Source organism: Grus americana, chromosome 3 (assembly GCF_028858705.1).
Source record: "Grus americana isolate bGruAme1 chromosome 3, bGruAme1.mat, whole genome shotgun sequence".
NCBI classification, from domain to species: domain Eukaryota; kingdom Metazoa; phylum Chordata; class Aves; order Gruiformes; family Gruidae; genus Grus; species Grus americana.
The window spans coordinates 17,278,712-17,300,046 of record NC_072854.1 but is presented as its reverse complement, the minus strand read 5'-3'; the positions used below and the strand labels follow the sequence as shown (position 1 = coordinate 17,300,046).

The following is a 21,335-nucleotide window of genomic DNA, read 5'->3' as shown; positions in this document are numbered from 1 at the left end:
AATAAAGTAGCTGTAACATTTTTATAAAATGTACATATCGGCATTAGAATTGTGAAACCAGCAAACCTCAACTTGATTTACTCTGTGTTAATGTTGCTTTTACTTTACTTTTTCACACTTTCCATTTGTATTTATAAAGGGAGATTTTAGTGTCCCTGGAAGAGGAAGTCTTCTGCTTCTCAGGAAGAGTCAGGAAAACAAAATCAAACATAACGCTATAATGACAATACTGTCCACTGGGGACCAGTTGTGTGACTGAAGCCAGTAAGGCTTAAAAGCACTCTTCAGTAAGCCAAATGGGATGGAGCCAAATGGAAGAGTGGGAGTTTTAATTATGAATGGAGAATTTTCAGCCTCAATTTCACATTAATCAGAGGGCACAAAAAGAGCAGATTCTGACTACATCCTACTAGCTTGAGCTTTCCCATGTCTAGTGAGTCCCAAATTTACTTGAAACCACAGAACTCTTAAACCAGGGGCTAGGAAGGGGAGATGACCCAGATTTCTACAAGCATTTAAAAGTCTGTGCCTGCTGAAATCAATGGGATGGAGACACATCAAATGCTTTTGTGAGTCTAGACCAAATGTCTGTAGTTTGCAGCCAGCTGGTCATAATCAGTTCTTTGGGGAATGTTTCCAGCTGATGGGATTTAGGGCACTCCCATTCACTCCCTGATGCTGTCCTCTGCTTTTACCCAATTGTGATATTGATGAGAGAGAATCTAGCCCCAAATGTATTTATCAACAGTGAAAAGTATTTCATAGTGGTCATATTGATTTGAATATCTCTCAATGTACAAATATTATCTGGGATTACATATCAGAAGAGCATCCTTACTGAGTGTGAGTCAGTCACTTATCCTGAGTCTCCCATACAGAGGCAGACTGCTCATATGGAAGGGGAAATAGAATGGGTCTTCTAATTGATAGCTTCTGTTGACTAAAACCCCCTCTCTATCATATATTAATTGCGATATGGTAACTTCATTAGGCAAATGGATCTGGGAAATGTCATCTTTAGGTGGTTTTAAAAAGCAATCTACTAAAAGCTGCACCCCCTCCCCAGAAAAACCTTTTAATGTATCAGATTTCAAGAAGACTTAAAAGCTAAAAAATGTTGCAGTATTACAAAAATCTTAGCTATTTGTTCTCTTAAAAATAGTAATTACTATCTTTGCAAAATGTTTCTGACAAGAATAACTTTTCTTCCACAAACTGGAAAGGAAAATAAAAACAAAATAAATATCTATAGGAAGTGGGATGTATGGCTTTATTACCTTTTCTTATACACGTAAGCATTTTGTGTGTCTTCTCCAAGGAATATTTCTACATGTTTTTGCTGTGTACTGCTTTTTCACTAGCAACTCTATTTTCTTTTTTTTGCTTCAGTTTGTATGAGAAGAGGATATGTCATGATATAGTAGCTAAGTCTTTAGTTTTTCTCAGTTTGTGATTCTACTTTTCTCTGTTTTTGAAGTGAATAATAATTTTGCATAGACATGAATTTTTTATTTTTTATTTTTTTTTAACATAGCAATAGTATAGACACCTTCTCTCTAATACTGTCTGGTGAAGGACAGGTCTCTGTAAGGTTTTGCTCTTTCCTAGTATGCTTCATATTGTTGAGGTTTGAAGTTTTTTGTTTTCTCCTGACTAGCAAAGGAGAGCTGCAGAAATAGAGGAACCGAATAGTCCTTGAATTTGGTGTCTTTCTAGGAAAATAGTTTCCTCCAGAAAAAAAAACAAAACAAAACAAAACAAAAAAACAAAAACAAAAACGAAAAAAAGATGTAAGCTTCATCACTGTGTGAAAATACCATATTTAGAAACAAGAATTCTATAATTATAAGATAATTAGAGAGTTATAATTTTATAGTAGTTTAATTTTATTATAGTTTTGTGTAACTTTGCCTATTAGAAGTTAACACCACTAGAATAAATTGTTGGTAGCTGGTCACTTTGAAAATCTGTTCAAAAGTTCACTGATGGAGGTCTAGTTTTCTAAGAGGTCATAAGGATATTGACTAGTGTAAAAAGTCCTATACAGTAGACTATACTTGGAAATAGTTTGGGGTGCTATGTTTTTATAGTCACAGCCATATGTGAAACAAGCTCCATGCATTCTCACAGTGTGGTGAAGTATCCAACTCTGAATGCTTTAAGCATGTTGGCAGTAAAAACATCCCTCTCCTCTGGTGTTTCCTTGTAGCACCCAATATATTTTGGTTGTAAATAGTTTCATTAAAATATAGCCAGGGCCGTACAACTTGCTGCTTTAAAAAAAACAAAACAAAAACCAAAAACATTCTGAAAGGTACTCTTTTTAATAGATCTATCCCTGGAGTTTCACAGGGCACTGAATTTCCACTGAAGATTTAGCTGAAATGAGTGGGGAATGTGCAAGGAAGTGAGAGGACATGTTCAGACTGGAGCAGATGCCAAAGCTATTAACACTGGCAAAGCTTTAGGGCTACTGTCAAGTTTTGCTTTGTCATATATTTTACATTTGTTTCTAGAATCTGATGTGTTCTGTCAGCTCTTGGCCTGGGTTGCATTTAGAGCTGTAGCTCTAAAGTGGTTCTGCAAAAAAGATTTTCCTTAAACTTGTCTTTAGTAAGGTAAAGGGAAGCCATTATAAAGTTGTTCTACTTTAATGGGGGTTTTAGGTTCGTGTTTTCTCTAATATTTTTAAAGGTTTCCCAAAAGAATTTGATGTTTTCATGGACTTATCAAGACATCATTGTATTCAAATATTTCATTAACAGCTAAAGGTTTTTTTTCTTGGAATTCAATTATTCAACTGTAAAGTATTCACGTTTAAAGTTCAAGTCTTGTTGTTTTTAATATATGTTTTGCTACACTTCTTTTATATGTGCACTTTCAAATAGTGCATAAAACAAAAAAAAACCCCAAACTTTGAGGAAATTTGGTTCTTCATATTCGAAGTGATTTGTAAAACACATCTTCAAGAGAAGAAATAAATTTACTTTATACTGTAATTATTGCATATCAGGTCCTTGTAACTACTCGCTTCAGCCTTTCTAACACATTGTTTGCACTGTCTGGATCAGTTTATGATACACTGTGCTTTTTTTTTTTTTTCTCTTGCCATCGCTCTAATATCAAGCTACAAATTTTTCTTCAACTTCTGGATTAGAAATCTTTTTAAGAAGATCGAGCAATCAGGATGTCTTTTTTGGTAATGAACTAGCAGAAAATTCTAGAGACCTTTTCAGAGGTAACACGATACATTTTGTGGCATGTACAGTATTGCTTCTTGATGGTAACCTCGGTGCTAATTCCTGATGGAATGGTAGCACCCGCAGTTCCCAGGTGGGCTAGGTCTGTATGGCATTTGCTTATGGTGTTAATTAGTCTGTATTCCTAATAAATTCAGTGCAAGTGAGAAAGGTGTGAGTCTTAATACGAAAAATGTTAGGACAAGGAAAGGCTCATTGCAATGTGTTTGCACTTTAAATAACTTTCCTTTAAATCCTATTCTTAGATTGCTAGACCAAGAAGAAATAAAATCTGTAGTTGCCTGACGTCTTTGTCAGCAGTCCTTGAAAAGGGATTTGATCTGTGAAGATGAAGTAGCTATTTGACAAATTCCATTTTTTCTATTTGTTGTTCTTCTACATGCTCTTGTCCTTTCTTTTTCATTTATTTAAATTTAAAGCTGATGAAACATGCTGCATTGAGAGGACTAGAATCTGATATTTGCACTCTGTGGAAGGTAGCTGGGAGGAAGAGATTCCATGTGGGAAGTTTTTCTATTAATAATCCTTGGATTTTTAGCCAGGAGAAATGGAAGAACTGTGATAATATTTTTCTGACTGTATGCTCCTGTTTTACTTCTTTTTTTTAAATGTAAGAAGAAGGGAGATTTGCTTAAAAGTAAAAGATAAAAAAAACTGAAGAAAGTATCTTTTCTGTATTATATAATGAACTGACCAAATTTATGCCCAGAATTTTCTTTCCAGGGTAATAGTTCAGACTAAAGTTTAAAAAAAAAAAACCCACAACTTGGTGCCTGAACCTTCACAGGTATATTTTGTTTAGAAGGACTTAACTAACATAAGTGCATTAAAAAAAGCTACAAATACACATATTTGTGGTTGGAGTATTATATGTGAAACTTAATGATTTAAGTTGCGGTGTTTCTGTTTTTCACTGGTACACTTGAAGAAAGATTGACTTTATGGTAAGAGGAAACAGATAGGAGTACTGTTTGATTTATGCTTGTAAAGATATAAACCAAGATGTAATAATTCCTCCTTAGTGGCATGGGTTCAGCTCCACCTGGAATCTTATCTTTATTTCTTTGCCAAAAAGATATTGATCCAACTGGAAGAAATTCAGAGGACAGTAACAAAAAATGATCAGGGCTTGAATCGGTTGATTTATGAAGAAAGCTTAGAAGAATTGGAATGCATGGTTTGCCTCACAGATAACTGTGATTGTAAAGAGGAAAATAATAAATTGCATATAAATGGGATCTCACTGTGAAAATAATAGATGAAGTGTCCCAGAGAAAGCAATAGAAGCTTACTACTTAGGTGTTTTAACCTAGGCTAGAAAATGTGCAATTGGGAATTCTCCTCCACTGGCAAGGAAGATGGGCTAGAATAACCTCAAGTCTCTTTCTGCCTTTGCTTTAAAAGTCTTCACTTTATGCTTTTAAGAATACTTTAAAAAATATATTTCCTGTCATTTTGCACTTGCACTTCCTAATAGAGAAGTTCCCAGCCTGTAGTTCATGTATTGGTGGTGGTGCAGGGGCTGTTTCCAAGTAGTACATGGTAGCAACACTTGGTATCTTGTGCGAAGGCATTTTTCTGGGGAGTGGAGCCATCAGCTCCACGTGGGCACTTAGTGGTGTTCAGCTCCTGCTTCACTGGAGTCACTTGTCCTATGGCATACGTGGGCTGCAGGTGATGTCCCACCTCAGCCACCCACCTGGTGGGACGCAGTCTGTGCTATGGGACATACCACTGCGCTGCAGGCAGGGCAGGGGGTGAGGACAGCGAAAAGGCAGCGTTGTGTCCTTGTGTGCAAGAGGGAGACGTGGTGCAAAGATCAAAGCTTGCGCTACAAGTCTTTATGTTACGTGATTTTCTGAAGTCTTGGGGTTAGATGCTAAAAGCTCCAAGTTCAGACAAACAAACTGCATCTTGTCTATAGCAGATGTCCTGATTTCCACTTGCTTCCTGCTGTGTTGATTGGCATTGCCCTCCTAAAGCTCACACAACTGGGAAAACTTTCGGAAAGTATTTAGTCCAATAGTACTTGCCATAAAAAAATGAAAATAAATTAAAGAATGATTTGTCAGCAGGCAGTACAACTGTCACTTGCGCACACCCGAGTTCATTGGTGGGTGAGAAGCCCCCATTCAAGTACATGGATTTGCATCTGTGCTTTAGTAATGGCAGTAGGAGTCATATCATACACTGTTCAACTGTCTGAATTTTGGTTCAAATTGAAAATGGTTTAAGGTCTGCTCTGTTCATCTACATGTTAAGAAAAGTATTTAACTTTTGACGTAGTGAAAAGGCTTTTTTTTTTTTTTTTTTGGCTTGGATTTAGAAAGCAAAACCTGTTGAAGTACTGCAGGCAGCAGTATCCAAAGCTGTTCTGGAAAAGACTCATTAATCAGGAGGGCTGGCAAATGAAGAACTTTGGTGTTCAACCATGGGCTCTTAAACTCCTTGAAAATTGTGTTTCCCCTTTGCAAATGTTGGCTTGCCTGTTGCCTCTACCATCACTTCTGGCAGCTACGTGTTTGTTTATTTTTACATTCTCCCTCCTGACATTTATTCTTCTCCTCTGAGCCTTCTCCAACTTAGGAAGCTTTAATTTATTACCCTGTTTCTGTCGTCTTATCTTGTTGGAAGCTGTCAGAGGAAAACTCTGAGTTTGCCAAAGCAGCAGTTTGGGAAGTGGAAACCAGGTCAACTATTTTTTTTCTTTCTTTTTTTTTAAAACACGTGGAACTTGCTAGCGTTCCTCTGACACAGGATGACTTTAATTTCTGTGAAGCTTTCCTGCACCTTTGTGCATATTTCTTTTTAAAGAATATTTTAAAAGAAAATAGTCAAAATGTAGAGGCAGTTGTATACATTTTAGCTCCCTGTACACACACAGAATAGGAGCTGCAGCATATTAATGCTTCTCTGCGTGCCAAAAGTGGGTTTACAATTTTAAATAGTTCAGCCGAAGCTTCTCAAGAAAGAGGAGAAAAACATGTAAGATCTTTCTTCTGTATATTGCTTATTGATTTATAAATATGAGCAAGTATGATTCATCTAACTAGGTTAATAATCACAAGTTCATGTATTATGTATGTTTATATTTGTTGCAAATAAAATAGGAGCATAGAGAGTGCAATAGACTGATAGTAATATGCAGGTGATAGCACACAGAGGAATTAATTTGAATAGGCAAACATTCTCCAAACTTTTTAAAAGAATGTTAGTGTTTTTCTCCTTTTTTAAAAGTTGCATTGGACTTCAGGCCCCATGACTTGAAATTCTAGGAAACATCCAGAACTGTTTTAGAGGCTTGATTGATGTTTACCTGAATATGTCTGGGATAATACTTGAGGGTCTGACATTTTTTTCTTTTCTGACTTAAGGAAAAAACAGTTTTCTTGAGTCTGCTGCTGAGAAGTGCTTTATTCTTGCTTTGTGCCTATTTATCTGGATTTGAAGAATAATCGAATGGAAGTTATGAAAGTATTTATCTTTAGGTTAGAGATTTGACTGCATCATATTAATAAAACAGAGTAACAAAGTAGAAAGCTTTGCATAGCATGATATCTTAGATGACACCTCTTCTGCATCTCCACCTGAATAGCCATTCTGTGCATGTCCATAGGTCTATGCGTTCCATCTGTCTTCTTCTGGAAGTTTTTATTTTTTTACTTCAGTTTTGTGTGATTTAAACCTTTTCACTTATCTCATGTATCTACAAGATACAGTATTATTAACTTTGAGCATAGTTATGTTGATATGTAGATGTTGTAGTACTGCTGAGAACTTACGAGGTGGATGATTTCCAGCACTGCCAGCTAAGCATGTGTAGATGTTGCTCTTTCAATTTTTATAGGGATTATTTTTAAAAAAAACAACACAGTTGAAATTTAACTTGGTAATTCTAAAGGGCTGTGGTTGAATCCTGCAGTTTTTTTGGGGGGGAGGAAAAGTAGGGTAGAGGAGGGGAAATTTGATTTGTAGTAAGAGTTTAAAAGGCCAGATTTTCTGTATTTCTTCAACCTTCCCATGCAGAGGAACTCTGTTAAACCTTTAAAATTGATGTGTGTTCACTTTCTCTTTGATTGCTGGCTGAAATTTCAAGCAAATACAGCAAGGTAGTATCTTTTAAGAAGAAGGGTGGGGATTTGGGGGCTTTGTTTGAATAGCAGCTGTTTAGTACCACTGGAGATGGGACCTCTGAGTCTGTTCTAGTGAGGCCACCAAGTAACTATAGTGTAACAATGTTTTGTATTTTTACATTCTGGGGAGGCTGAAGCATGACAATTGGATCTATTTTTTTTCTTTAAGTTCCTGATGGTGTCCTTTCTTCTCTGAATGGCTTACACTAAAAGGGACTTTGATGTTCTTGACATTGTTCATCAAGAAACAGAAGCATTTGTTGCTACATGATGGGGCCAGTCTTGTTTAATGTCTTTATCAATGATCTAGACGAGGGGATTGAGTGCGCCCTCAGTAAGTTTGCAGATGACACCAAGTTGTGTGGGAGTGTTGATCTGCTGGAGGGTAGGAAGGCTCTGCAGAAGGATCTGGATGGGCTGGATCGATGGGCCAAGGCCAACTGTATGAGGTTCAACAAGGTTCAGTGCCGGGTCCTGCACTTGGGTCACAACAACCCCAGGCAATGCTACAGGCTTGGGGAAGAGTGGCTGGAAAGCTGCCTGGTAGAAAAGGACCTGGGTGTGCTGATTGACAACTGGCTGAACATGAGCCAGCAGTGTGCCTCAGTGGCCAGGAAGACCAACAGCATCCTGGCTTGTATCAGGAATATTGTGGCCAGCAGGACTAGGGAAGAGATCATCCCCCTGTGCTTGGCACTGGTGAGGCCGCACCTCAAGTACTGGGTTCAGTTTTGGGCCCCTCGCTACAAGACAGACATTGAGGTGCTGGAGCGTGTCTAAAGAAGGGCAACGAAATTGGTGAAGGGTCTAGAGCACAAGTCTTATGAGGAGTGGCTGAGGGAACTGGGGTTGTTTAGGCTGGAGAAAAGGAGGCTGAGGGGAGACCTTATTGCTCTCTACAGCTACCTGAAGGGAGGTTGTAGCCAGGTGGGTGTTGGTCTCTTCTCCCAAGTAACAAGTGATAGGACGAGAGGAAATGGCCTCAAGTTGTGCCAGGGGAGGTTTAGATTGGATATTAGGAAAAAATTTCTTCACCAAAAGAGTGGTCAGGCATTGGAACAGGCTGCCCAGAGAAGTGGTGGAGTCACGATCCCTGGAGGTGTTTAAAAAGCATGTAGACATGGCACTTCAGGACATAGTTTAGTAGACATGGTGGTGTTGGGTTGATGGACGGACTTGATTATCTTAGAGATCTTTTCCAACCTTAAGATCCTATGATTCTGTGATGTAAACTTCTTTCTGTACTTTGAACATCTGAAATCCATCTTCAGATACACATTTCTGTGCTTCTTGGAAAAAAAAATCACATTTTAAAATAACAACTAACAATAACATCAAAGAAACAAACCCATCCAAAGGCAACCTTCGCCAAACTACTGCAAAAGTTATTCTGAGTTTTTTCCATTGTGTGGTTCTAAAATGATCTGGTTTTTACTCTTCAGTGCAATCCATTTGAATTGTTACAGTTTAAGCTCTGTGCCTAGACATCATGGCCCATGCCTTGAACATTTTCCCTGAATCAGAAAGGATTGGACATGAAGTCTGTCTTTTCCTGGTGTATGCTGCTTACTGTCTTATTCCTACTATCTTTCTTCAGTCTTTTTCCTTATCAAAGTATTATTGTACAGATACTTATTATCTTACTGTTGTCTTCATTTGAAATTATTTTTTTCTTTTTGAATTGTTTACTCTTGAATTATTTGCATGTCCAAGACCTCATAGAATCCTTATTTAAACGTTTGTATGAGATAAATAAGGCAGATGTATTACTTTTTAAAAATACATGGAAAATATTGGAATAGGGGCTTTTTTACAGGCCAGCATTCTTTGTCTTTATAACTTCTGTCAGAGTAAGATGCCATGTATGTGAGAATAGCAGATGTTTTTTATGGAATAGGTCTGAAGAGACTGGAAAGTAAACAAGATTAATTTAAAATATACTGATGAACTTAAAATATGTAAGTGCTGAAAAATTGTATGATTATTTTCATATAATTTAAACAGTGAAATCAGGCAACATAAAAATTAGTGGTCTTACTTTGCAGTCACTGTTGGATATTTATCATCCACAATAGTTCTGCAGGTTTCCTCCTGGCTTGGGTTATAGTGTTTCCAGTGTAAGTTTAATTAACTCATGTTGCTTCCATCTTTGATTACTGGCTGTACCAATAAACATCTTCATAAAGCAGAGTTAGGAAAATAACATATATGATGTTCTTATGAAACTTTCTGAAATGTGTGAATTGAGAGAGTGTATACTCTGCATTAAAACATATTAATGTTTTGATGTAATTTTCTTGTTACAGATTCAGAATATGAACAACATAATCACTTTTCCATTGGACAGTTTGCTGAAGGGAGATCTGAAAGGAGTAAAAGGGGTATGTTTTCCTTCTTATTTATATATAAAATTATTGTTGGTACAATAAATACATTTAGCTAGTGTATTAATCTTATCTGATGGAAGGCATGGGATACTAAATTAACTTACTAGCTTAATAAACAAGAGAAATATTTTTTTTATGAACTGAATTATCCCTTTTGTTTGTGGTTTCACATACAGCATGCTCTTGACTTCGTATACAAAACAACATTTGAGAAGCTTTAAAAGCAGCCCTGAGATACAGAAGCTAAGCAGAGAAAGAGGTGAAAGAATTATTAATTTACAGATATTTACTTAGTTGAGGGAGGGAGTAGTACTTTAAATAAAAAGTTGATTATTAATATATTTATCTGGCATTCTAAATTTACCTGGAACTATATACATTATTAAGAAAGATGCATTAGACTGCATGAGCATAGGATTTTTCTTAACAAAGCTGAAATCTATTTGTGCCCTGAGGATATTTCCTATTTGAAATAATAACAACTTAGGACTCAAATAATGATATGTTTATAATAAATTTCAAAGCCTATAGCCAGCAAACTTATTTGGCTTACACTTCGTTTACTACTGAGCAAACAGGAAGCAACTGGCAGCTATTGTTCTAGGACACTGAAGGAAGAAGAAAAAATGCACATATACTAAAAATGGTCCCTGTATATTACTGGAGGATGAAGAGATTATTTAGTAAGATAGGCTTGTTATCTTTGTGTGGCTTGCTTATTACATTTCACTCTTTTTGTTCTTCTCTTTTTCTATGTCAGAATAAATACATTTATTACAATTCAATGTTGCCCCATGCTCCTGTCTTAAGAAAATAATCAAATGCTGCTTTAATTAATTTCATGATTGTTGAAATAACTGGCTGACATGTAGGAATTAGTTCCTAGTCTGTAGTTCCAAAGTTTTTCCAGTGTCTGCCAGTTTACAGTATTTTTTTGTAGTTGGCTGATCTCTTGAACTCCAGCAGAATTTCAACTGCTGCATTTTTAGACATCAGTGAAATAATTTTGCAACATGTTAAGATCATTTTATCCAAATTGTCATCTTCAGAGGGGAAAAAATAAAGGAATTTGGAACATAAGTAATTAAAAATTCTTACAGAATTAGTTATGTCAAGCTCTATGATCTATACTGTTCCCATTAAGTCAGTAGGAAATTGATTTCTTTAACTTTAGTGGGATGAATCAAGTCCTTAGCTAAGGTAATACTACAGCCTTAGGAAAGGCGCTTCTTTCCAGTGGACCCAGAGATGGAATGATGAGAAAATCGCTGATTTGATTAATTTCACAGTGTACCTTTGGGGTAACACGTGGTTATAACTTTTAAGGAGTAAAATGGAGCTCTAAAAAGCCTCCTAGAGATGCTTTTAAAAACATGAGTGTATTAATTCTGTGTACAAGATTGTTTTTCCTATGTGCAAGATTGCTTTTACACAATCCTTAGGTGAACTAGTCAAGAAAGAAAGGAGTCCCGTATTCTAGTAGTTGCTGCAAATGGCCAACGTGTGTCTTCATCGTTAGAGCCACAGTATTTTTCACGTAAATGACTAACTGTATTTTTTTCTTTTTTCTTGACAGGACCTGAAAAAACCCTTTGATAAAGCTTGGAAGGACTATGAAACAAAAGTGTATGTATCTTTTAAACTTTTATTTAAAAAGGAAATATAACTGAAGTCTGTAAAGGTCATTATTCAATGTTAAGGTCCCAGCCAGAAGTCCTAGCTGGGAAGTTGAGCTGTTTTTTTTTCTCTCTCTCTTTTCTCTTTTTTTCTCTCTCTCTTTTTTTCTCTCTCTCTTTTTTTCTCTCTCTCTTTTTTTCTCAAAACCTGGAGCTATGTGAAAATACAAGTGCATAGACACAATCATTTCAGGTTCTGTAACATACAACTTATTTAATGAGTAAATTGTCTTGTGTGTGTTTGTGTGCCGTGACAGTTAGTGTCTGTGGTAGACCTCTTTGATTGATGAAGTTCCAAGTAATGAGCATAATCTCCCAGTGTGTGTTCTTCCACTGCATATTCTTCCGCTTCAATTGAGAAAGTTTTCCTTTAATTGGGAAAGAAATTTTAAATTTTTAACAGTATCCATATTACTACCCTGTAATGTACTACATGTGAAAGTTCACTTCCTTTTCTGCCTTCCTCTATTTTGGACAACACTACTGTATAAAAGGAAAAGTTAGCCACCCTAACTACCAAAAGTGCAGGAACATAATTGTACTTGATGTCCTTTTAAGCATTTGTTGTTGTTGTTTTTTCCCTTCTCCTCATCAGAGATTAATTGACTATAATTAGCAAGTTTCTTCGTCAGAAGAGCACAGAATAAATTATTTGCTTTATGCCTGAGTGCTTTCAAATGTCGTAACAAAAAATATCAAGAATATGCAAGTCAAGATTTAGTTCTGGACTTGTTAGCCTAAAACCTTTGCATGTTAGGAGACCGTGCCCAATGCTGAGGTCTCTAGGAAGACCTTATTTGATGCTGAGCCTTCCGCACTTGCCAACAAGGTGGCAAGGCTGGTGGGGTGTGAGCTTGTTTGCTGTTACCATTCCAAAACTGCCCATGATTCCAGATCAATCCAGTAACCACAGTAAACCACATTTAATTAGTGTGGTTTATTTAAAGATATGGATGTTTTCTGCATTTCATGCCAAGGTTGGATGCTCTCAGCATGTGTCTTGTGTATGAATACCTATATGAGTCTTGTCAACTGTGTCTCATGTTGTGTGTTTAGCCTAACTTGCTATAAGCCATTTGTTTGAAAGTGCCTGAGGCACAGTATAAACAACTATAAAATTAGTTTTCATAACAGAATTTTATATCCTGCTTAATTAATCAAATGAGTCAACAAAGCTCAGCACCTAAAATGAAACATAATTCATTTTGGCACCTTGTAAATCTTCAAGTGGTTTAGTGCCCAGCATCAGGAATAGTTGTTTCCTGGGTTGACCAAGTCAATTGTATCAGCGCAGTCTCTAAATTAGAATTTCATAATGAATGTTACTCTTTATTCCAATATTACCTGAGTTGTCACAATTGGTTGAGTTTCATATCACATATCCAGCATCTTTGATCTTCTGAGATTGAGTGTACGTGTATCAGACCAGTTTTGATGATACAGGTCCAGAAGAATCACATATGATGAGACTGTTTAACATAAATAGCTTGCAGATCCCCATCTACCTAGATTGGCTGAGAATCTAGCACCACTTTTTTTTCTTTTTTTAATAGCACAAAGGTGTAAGGATACTGTCCTGTTGGCCCATCTGAAGTTGTGTGCAAACAGCTTCAGAAATTATTCCTGTACGTGGTTTGCTCATGAAAGCAACAAGTTTAGCAAGTTAGCTAAATTGCATTATTCCTTTTGTGAATATCAATGAAAACTGTCTAATTACTGCTTTCCAGGCTCAGTTTCTGAGGAGGACCTGAGTGGCTTTGGTTTCTGAAACTGCCTAGCTATAGCTGGATTTTCATAACAAGACATTCTGAAATGTTAAGATAAACCTCCAGTCTGACAGGCTGAATCCTTGGAAGGTTGTGATGGCTCCGGTGTTTTGTGTTCTTAATACCAGTGAACAGTCTTGTTTGGTGCCATTCCAGTTATCAGCTGTTGAAGTAATTAAGATTTCTAACCATTGCCCATGGCAGTAGCTGATCTCTGAGGATGGGCTGTAAAGAACAGTCGTGTAGTTTAGTACTGTTGTCTACCTGTGCTTGATTGCTGGATCTAAAAGTTTGTTTGTTTATGTATAACTTATTCATAGTGACATCCCACTAAGTTTACGTGCAGAATTTAAAATACATTTGCACACTGCCAGGACATATACCAAGAACACTGTTACTACAGGGCCAAGATCTCTGATGTTTTTAGAATTTCTGATAAAATATGCACCAAGGTGAGTATGTTGCAGTGATATAAAGATTTGTATTTTGATCCTCAGTTTGGTAGTAGCAGGTGGTCTGTTTCGGTGAGGTACTCCAGAAATATTTTCATTTGTTTTTATACTTAGTTAAGTACTTGAGAAGTAAAAATGCCCATAGAAAATGTATTTGAATCTGTATATTTGGTGATTCTCATTGGAGTTTAAGGATAGTAGACACCTGGAAATGTTGTTGTGTATGTTATTTCATTCAGGACTTGAAAATGTGATGTTGACGTGTTTATTTTCTGTCTGTGGGATTAAATCCAGTGCTGCTTGTATGGTATCATGAGATTTTTTATTTTTTTTAAACCAACAGTCCTTTTGAAAGCCTGCTTTACGACTTTGCTTTCAAGTTAGACGCTTGTTTTTTGATCCGAAGCAGATTACTTTTTTCCACTGTAAGGAAATACCTCTTTCCAAGTTACCACTGTAGTTTCTGCCAGATTTTTTAACAAATAAAGCACACCTCCTTGACAATGCTTATTTCTAAGCCATTTATGTGTCAGGTTATTCAACATGCAAAAACTGAAGGTGGCACATGTTCATCAGGAAATTCTTTCAGATCCATTACCATTTTCTGTGATATTTCCAGGTGGTGGGCTGGTGCAGTCACTATGCGCTCTCGTTTTTTTAAGCAGTTAGATGAAAGCTCCACATCAGTATTCTAGAGTTTAAAGCTCTTAGTCTAGCCTGTTGGACTCCTTCACTTTGATCAAGACCAAAGGATCATCTGCTTGAGGCTTGGGATAGGGAGCCTGGGAATTCTGTCTACAGGAAAATTCTTTAAAACAAGTGGCTTTTTTTTTGTGTGTGTGTGGTTGTTTTACAAGAGTAGAAATTAATTATTGTGACTTAAGTTTGGCAGTCAGGGAATATTGTTTTTTCAGTGCAAGCTGCCTCACTTCTACCAAGGAGCAGATCAATCGTCCATAGTTCTGTTGAGTTAAATTCAGACTGGAACTTCCTCGAGACCCTCGCCCCTGCAGTAGGACTGCAGAATTTGTCAGACCCTCTTGTGCATAAGATCAGTTCCAAGACCCTCGCCCCTGCAGTAGGACTGCAGAATTTGTCAGACCCTCTTGTGCATAAGATCAGTTCCAAGACCCTCGCCCCTGCAGTAGGACTGCAGAATTTGTCAGACCCTCTTGTGCATAAGATCAGTTCCAAGACCCTCGCCCCTGCAGTAGGACTGCAGAATTTGTCAGACCCTCTTGTGCATAAGATCAGTTCCAAGATAAGCTGAGATGTTGCCAGCTGTTACTATTGAGCGTTAGTCTTCAGAGATGGAAAGTTTAATAATGTGATTTCAAAGCTAGGGTGAGAATATTAATTTCAACCTCAATCTGTTTCAGTCAGCTTTATCACCTACTACATTTTGGACATAGGAAAACAGTGAGGTTTTTCTGGATTGCTATTATATATGGCACTGAGGTTTCTTGAGATAACAACTGTTGTGATTCTGTGGCTGTCCCAAATGGATCTGAAAGTCCTTATAGCTGTACATTTTGGTCATCTGCAGCAGTGGGTAGATGCAGAGTCATCTCAAGAATTCTTAATCACTAATTGAATTTCTTCTAATATCTGCACAGTCTCTGCCTTAACAAAAAAGGCAAAGGGACTGGGAGAGCTAACCTCAGTCTCACCTACAGGTTATGTTGCCAGAGTGGGATGGTGGATGTAGGTGTTGATAGCCAGAGGTTTGCTCAGCCTTCTTCAATCTGTTGCTTTAGACATCTCGTTTGAACTGTGCCTAAAAGCAGTCTCCTAGGTTTATGCTTAGTTAGCTATCTTTTCCAGTGATACTTCTTCAAAAATGTGAATATCTCTATTTTTTTTCCCCTGTCTTTTTCTTTTCCCTTTGGGTTAACAAACTGTTCAAGGCTGCTAGGCTGCTCTTTGCCTGTCCCTCTGTATCATATACTTAAAATCATACCCTTCATCTGCATTTCCTAATCACAAGTACAGACACATGAAGCTAAGCACCAGGTATCAAAGTGGTATTTTTGTAGTCTGTGAAGAAGTGACAGTGTCTTCATCCTGATTTCTGTCTCAATAGGTTGTCTTTATAAGGAAGAATTGGAGCTTATTAGCCTCAATATCCCATCTTTGTTACTTGCACCTTTGTGATGACATATCAGGTGCTAATATACCCGTGTGACCTATGTGAAAACAAATTCAATTAATTAAAAAATGGCATTTGTTTTGTTTTTTTCCCCTAACAATTTCTGAATCTGCTACTTCAAGCTCTGTATTTAAATAAGTGTGTTTAAAAATTACTATGTATCTAGTCTTGTTTGGGAGAGTGATGTTAAGGTCCATTCTTATGCTCTTGGATCACCATCCATCAACGTTGATTATTATGTAACTTCTTTGCCCTGTAGCTACCTAACTTCTCAGAGTATTTTCCTAAAGATCACCTTAGCTGAAGCAACTGAGAGAGGCTGGATCCATTTTTCTTTATACCTTGGGACTCAAATCAGGGAGTAAGAGGAGCAAGTAGCCCATAGCTTTATGCCAGCCTACCTCAATCAAAAATTTGGAACATCCTGAGGTGACATTCATGAATAATCCATCTTTTCTTACCATCAGTCATTAACATGCTTCAGTTGAATCCATAAAGATTTTTAAAATGGTTTTAAAGCTTTAAAGTAGTTAAAAGCAGTGCATTTCTCTTAGGACCTCAGTTACAGTCTTTGTTTCCTATATAAGAGCTGGGCGATGCTGCCTGCCACTACAGCACTGCAGTGGGTCTAGTCTGTTTGTGTCCTTTGGGTAGAATTGGTGCAAACTGAGCTCTTTTTGTTATGAGGCAGTTGCTTTCCCCCATGTACTTAAACATTAATGGCAGACGCACTGGGGGAGCATATGGGGAAGGAGTACACATGTCATAAAAACTGCTCATTCTCCCAGCAGGCAGACCATGTTCAACAAGGCAGCAAGCCAGATTTCACCCACATTCTTCAGTTTAATTGCTCCTATTGTGGTAGATTTTGAGGTAAAGATATTGTATCAATTTTGCACAGGAAATAGAAGCATAAACTTACTGAAGCATATTATTTACTCATTTTTTAGCTGAATAGTAGTGTCTGTATTCCAGACATAAATCTGTCTTTCCTGAAAAGAAAATGTTCATTTTTTAAATAAAGGTGTCTTATTTTTTCAGCCTGTAAATATATATTATTTTCAGAAGTCCTCTGCTAATAAGTGCTGTGCTAATGTTATGAAACACAAATGCTTAATGAAAACTAACTAACTTTTCCTGGGAAGACTGACTCCTTCTCCTACTTTGCCGTTCTCCTTTTAAAAGCCAGGCATGAGATCTGTTATGCACAGCTAAGTGAAGAGAACAAGTTGTTTGAATGTGCTTATGGCATTAGAAGATCAAGGCAGTAGGTTGACGTGCCTGATGTTACTGTACAGAAATGCAGGCACTCATATCTAGAATAACTATCATTAATGATTTGTTTCTGAACCATTTGAAGTCAATGGAAGAATGAACAAATTTGTGTTACAGTCTCCTGTAAAGATGTCTGTCTGCATAGCTATTTGATTAAGTGATGATGTTTCCAGTTTGGTAAACGCATTTTTTAAACAATATCTAAAAAATTTATCTGAAAATTCAGCAAGCTTTTCTCAAGTTACTTCTCCAGAGCTCTAACTTGACTCAGTAGATCATTGATATTCATAGATCGTAGATATTTCTGCCACATTTCCTTTTAAAGCATGCCCATAAGACAAAGTGGAGGTCACATCTTGAAAACAGTGGCATAGAATGAAAGTGCTAAACAAGGAAACTTTAATATAGAGTCATAGAATAGAATAATAGAATCATTTAGGTTGGAGAAGTCCTTTAAGATCATCAACCATTAACCTAACACTGCCAAGTCCACCACTAAACCATGTCCCTAAGCACCACATCTACACATCTTTTAAATACCTCCAGGGATAGTGACTCAACCACTTCCCTGGGCAGCCTGTTCCAGTGATTGACAACCCTTTCAATGAAGAAGTTTTTCCTAATATCCAGTCTAAACCTCCCCTGGTGCCACTTGAGGCCATTTCCTCTTGTTCTATCACTTGTTACTTGGGAGAAGAGACCAGCACCCACATGCCTACAACCTCCTTTCAGATAGGAAAGGACATCATCTACCTGGGCTTGCACAAGGCATTTGACACTGTCCTGCATGACATCCTTGTCTCTAAATTGGAGAGACACGGATTTGATGGATGGACCACTCGACCCACGTGCAGGACCTTGCACTTGGCTTTGTTGACCTTCATGCAGTTCGCACGGGCCCATCTCTCCAGCCTGTCAAGGTCCCTCTGGATGGCATCATCTCCCTCCAGCATGTCGACCCCACCACACAGCTTGGTGTCATCGGCAAACTTGCTGAGGGTGCGCTCGATCCCACTGTCCATGTCGCCAACAACGATGTTAAACAGTGCTGGTCCCAGTACCGACCCCTGAGGAATGCCCCTCGTCACTGTTCTCCACTTGGACATTGAGCCGTTGACCACAACTCTTTGAGTGCAACCATCCGGCCAATTCCTTATCCACTGAGTGGTCCATCCATCGAATCCATGTCTCTCCAATTTAGAGAGAAGGATGTCATGTGAGACAGTGTCAAATGCCTTGCACAAGTCCAGGTAGATGATGTCAGTTGCCCTTCCCTTATCCACCAATGCTGTAACCCCATCATAGAAGGCCACCAAGTTTGTCAGGCACGATTTGCCCTTAGTGAAGCCACGTTGGCTGTCACCAATCACCTCCTTATTTTCCATATGCCTGAGCATAGTCTCCAGGAGAGATAATCTTGCCAGGCATGGAGGTGAGACTGACCGGCCTGTAGTTCCCTGGGTCCTCCTTTTCTCCCTTCTTAAAAATGGGGGTTATGTTCCCCCTCTTCCAGTCGGTGGGAACTTTGCCGGACTGCCAGGACTTCTCAAATATGATGGAGAGTGGCCTGGCCACTTCATCTGCCAGTTCCCTCGAGACCCACGGATGCATCTCATCAGGTCCCATGGACTTGTGCACCTTCCGGTTCCTTAGATATTCTCGAACCTGATCTTCTCCTACAGTGGGTGGTTCTGCATTCTCCCAGTCCCTGCCTTCCGCAACCTGGGCAGTGTGGCTCAAGCATTTGCCAGTGAAGACTGAGGCAAAGAAGTCATTGAGTACCTCAGCCTTCTCCACATCCTGGGTAACCAGGTCACCCGTTTCATTCCGGAGGGGACCCACATCTTCCCTCGTCCTCCTTTTATCACTGACATACCTATAGAAGCTTTTCTTGTTGTCCTTGACATCCCTGGCCAGACTAATTTCTATCAGGGCTTTGGCTTTCCTAACCTGACCTGTGGCTGCTTGGACAGTTTCTCTGTATTCTTCCCAGGCTACCTGCCCTTGCTTCCACCCCCTGTAGGCTTCCTTTTTTTGTTTGACTTTGCCCAGGAGCTCCTTGTTCATCCATGGGGGCCTCTTGGTGGTTTTGCTTGACTTCCTCTTTGTTGGCATGCATCGCTCCTGAGCTTGGAGGAGGTGACTCTTGAATACTAGCCAGCTGTCTTGGGCCCCTCTTCCTGCCAGGGCTTTGTCCCATGGTATTCTACTAAGCAGATCTCTGAAGAGGCCAAAGTCTGCTCTCCTGAAGTCCAGGGTGTTGAGCTTGCTGCGCGCCCTCCTCGCTGCCCTGAGGAATGTATAATATTATTTTGTCAAACAAAATAACCCTTGGAAGCACTCCATTTTCCAGAGTGCTCCCCTTTCAAGTCTGTGCCTTCCACGTGCTATTCCCAGTTTCTGCACCTTCTTATGTACATACCCAGACTCAGCCTGGCTTACTGCTGTATGGGGAAGGAGAGGAAGAAAGACAAGAGTTGCTACCCAGCCAGTTCGCTACTGCATGGACACAGGGTATTCTAGGTTTTTTTACCCTTGTTCACTGGCTGAAAATCAATACCAATATTTGGCATGTTAAACATGTAAAATAGGTCCTGTCCTTTCTAAAATTTAATAAAAATTAAAATGCCTACTTTGATGTTTATTTATACCATGATCTGTATGGCAAAATTGATTTCTTTGAAATACAAATTAAAATTTGTATTGAAAACCAGTTGCTTTTTGAATTGGAGCTGTAGAAATAGTCATATAGTGGAAACTGAATGGACAAGACCATTTATTTTGTATCTGATTGACTTTTCTGTTGTAGTTCTTCATCTTGTATTTCAGTTTTACTTGTCTATTACACAAATCTGAGCTCACTGCATATTAGTCATGTGCAGCTGCTTTGTAAATGGACGTCTGCTCAGATTTTAATCTTAGTCAGCAAAATCTATATATGTGAAAGGTGCTGCATGAACTTCAAGAACAGCAGCTTTAGAAAACATTTGCTTCCTTCTTATTGCTGCTAGAGGATTTTTCTAGAGTTTCCCAATTTTCTTATTAATTTTGCTTAATTGATCTGCCTGGAAAACCTGCATACCCTACAATATTTGGAAATCCCACAGTGGTACATTGCAGAACTGTCTTTGCCCAAAGGATTTGGTTAATGTCATGGAAGAGTGACACTTGAAGCTGAGTTTACTCTTGCATTTGGATAGGAAACACAGCCAGCCTTTAGCACTCAGAAGATTTGCACGCAACACTGCTTTATGTGGTTTCCTTGTTTCCCTAGAAATAAGGTGCCCTGTAGTATTAGTCAGATAACAGGTAGCCTATTACTATAGCAAAACAACAGGTTGATTTCTGGATTATGAAGCTGAAAGTGTAGTTAGAGACTAAAAGCATAATAATAAGGAAATGCAAATGTGAAATGCACCATCCTGTATCTCTGGTACTTGTCACCAAGAGATAGTTTGGTTGTTTTGTAAAGCATCTCTGAAGTTTTTAAAGCCATGGAGCCTAAAGCTCCAGCAAATGGCTTCAAGGATGTCTTATTTCTGTGAATTACTTGGTAGTATACTTGTTGGTATGCTTTAGTCTTGGTTTAACTACTTGTTGCCTGTAGAGTATGATTTATCCTTTAAAGAGTAGATGTGACTCTAGCTCTTTAAAAGGAATTCAGTTTCTTAAATCAATGTATACTGCAGTATTGTGCATAATGTTTGACTCTCTGACAGTATTAGTTGTCTTGGTTTAACTGGCATTTAGAGACAACTTATGACATGTTAATATGCTCATAAAATTTTAGAGGTGGTTATGTCATCCTATGTTCGAGTATTGTTCTCTGTAAATAATGCAAATACAATAGCAATTGATAGTTATTCGACTTGATTCACATTTCAGTGAATTCTCTCGCCTCATTAATTGTTAATGTGGAAACTGAGAGAACTAAAACCATCCAGAATCTTTGCTCTGAGGTTTGACTTTTTTAGAACTATCAAGTATGATATAATGTAAACTCTCATAGAGCGTGTGCCAGAAAGGAGCTGTGTATTTGTCATTTTCTGTGTATCTTTTTGTAATGGTTTATCTTCCTTGTTCACGGTTGATGTCTGGTTAATTCTTGTGTTTGGACTCTGTATTCTGTGGCAATAAAAAGGCATAATAGGCAGTAAGTGGGTAAGAGCACAGGCTTATTTTTTATGAAAACAGAATGTTCTGGAATCAAATTTTTATTTAGGTGAGTGAAGGTTTT

General features: G+C 38.1%; 1 protein-coding gene across 4 annotated transcripts in view; it reads left to right on the top strand.

The window, feature by feature from the left end:
* The window catches only part of ASAP2 (ArfGAP with SH3 domain, ankyrin repeat and PH domain 2), a 96,688-nt gene that overhangs the window by 27,725 nt on the left and 47,628 nt on the right, over window positions 1–21,335 (top strand). For 3 of the 4 annotated variants that reach the window (XM_054820180.1, XM_054820181.1, XM_054820182.1), the window contains exons 4-5: window positions 9,700–9,774; window positions 11,357–11,406. In XM_054820180.1, the coding sequence (XP_054676155.1) occupies window positions 9,700–9,774; window positions 11,357–11,406 (125 nt within the window). Of the gene's footprint in view, window positions 1–9,699; window positions 9,775–9,985; window positions 10,040–11,356; window positions 11,407–21,335 lie in introns of those variants that run through there. The other variant, XM_054820183.1, reaches the window with a different exon arrangement.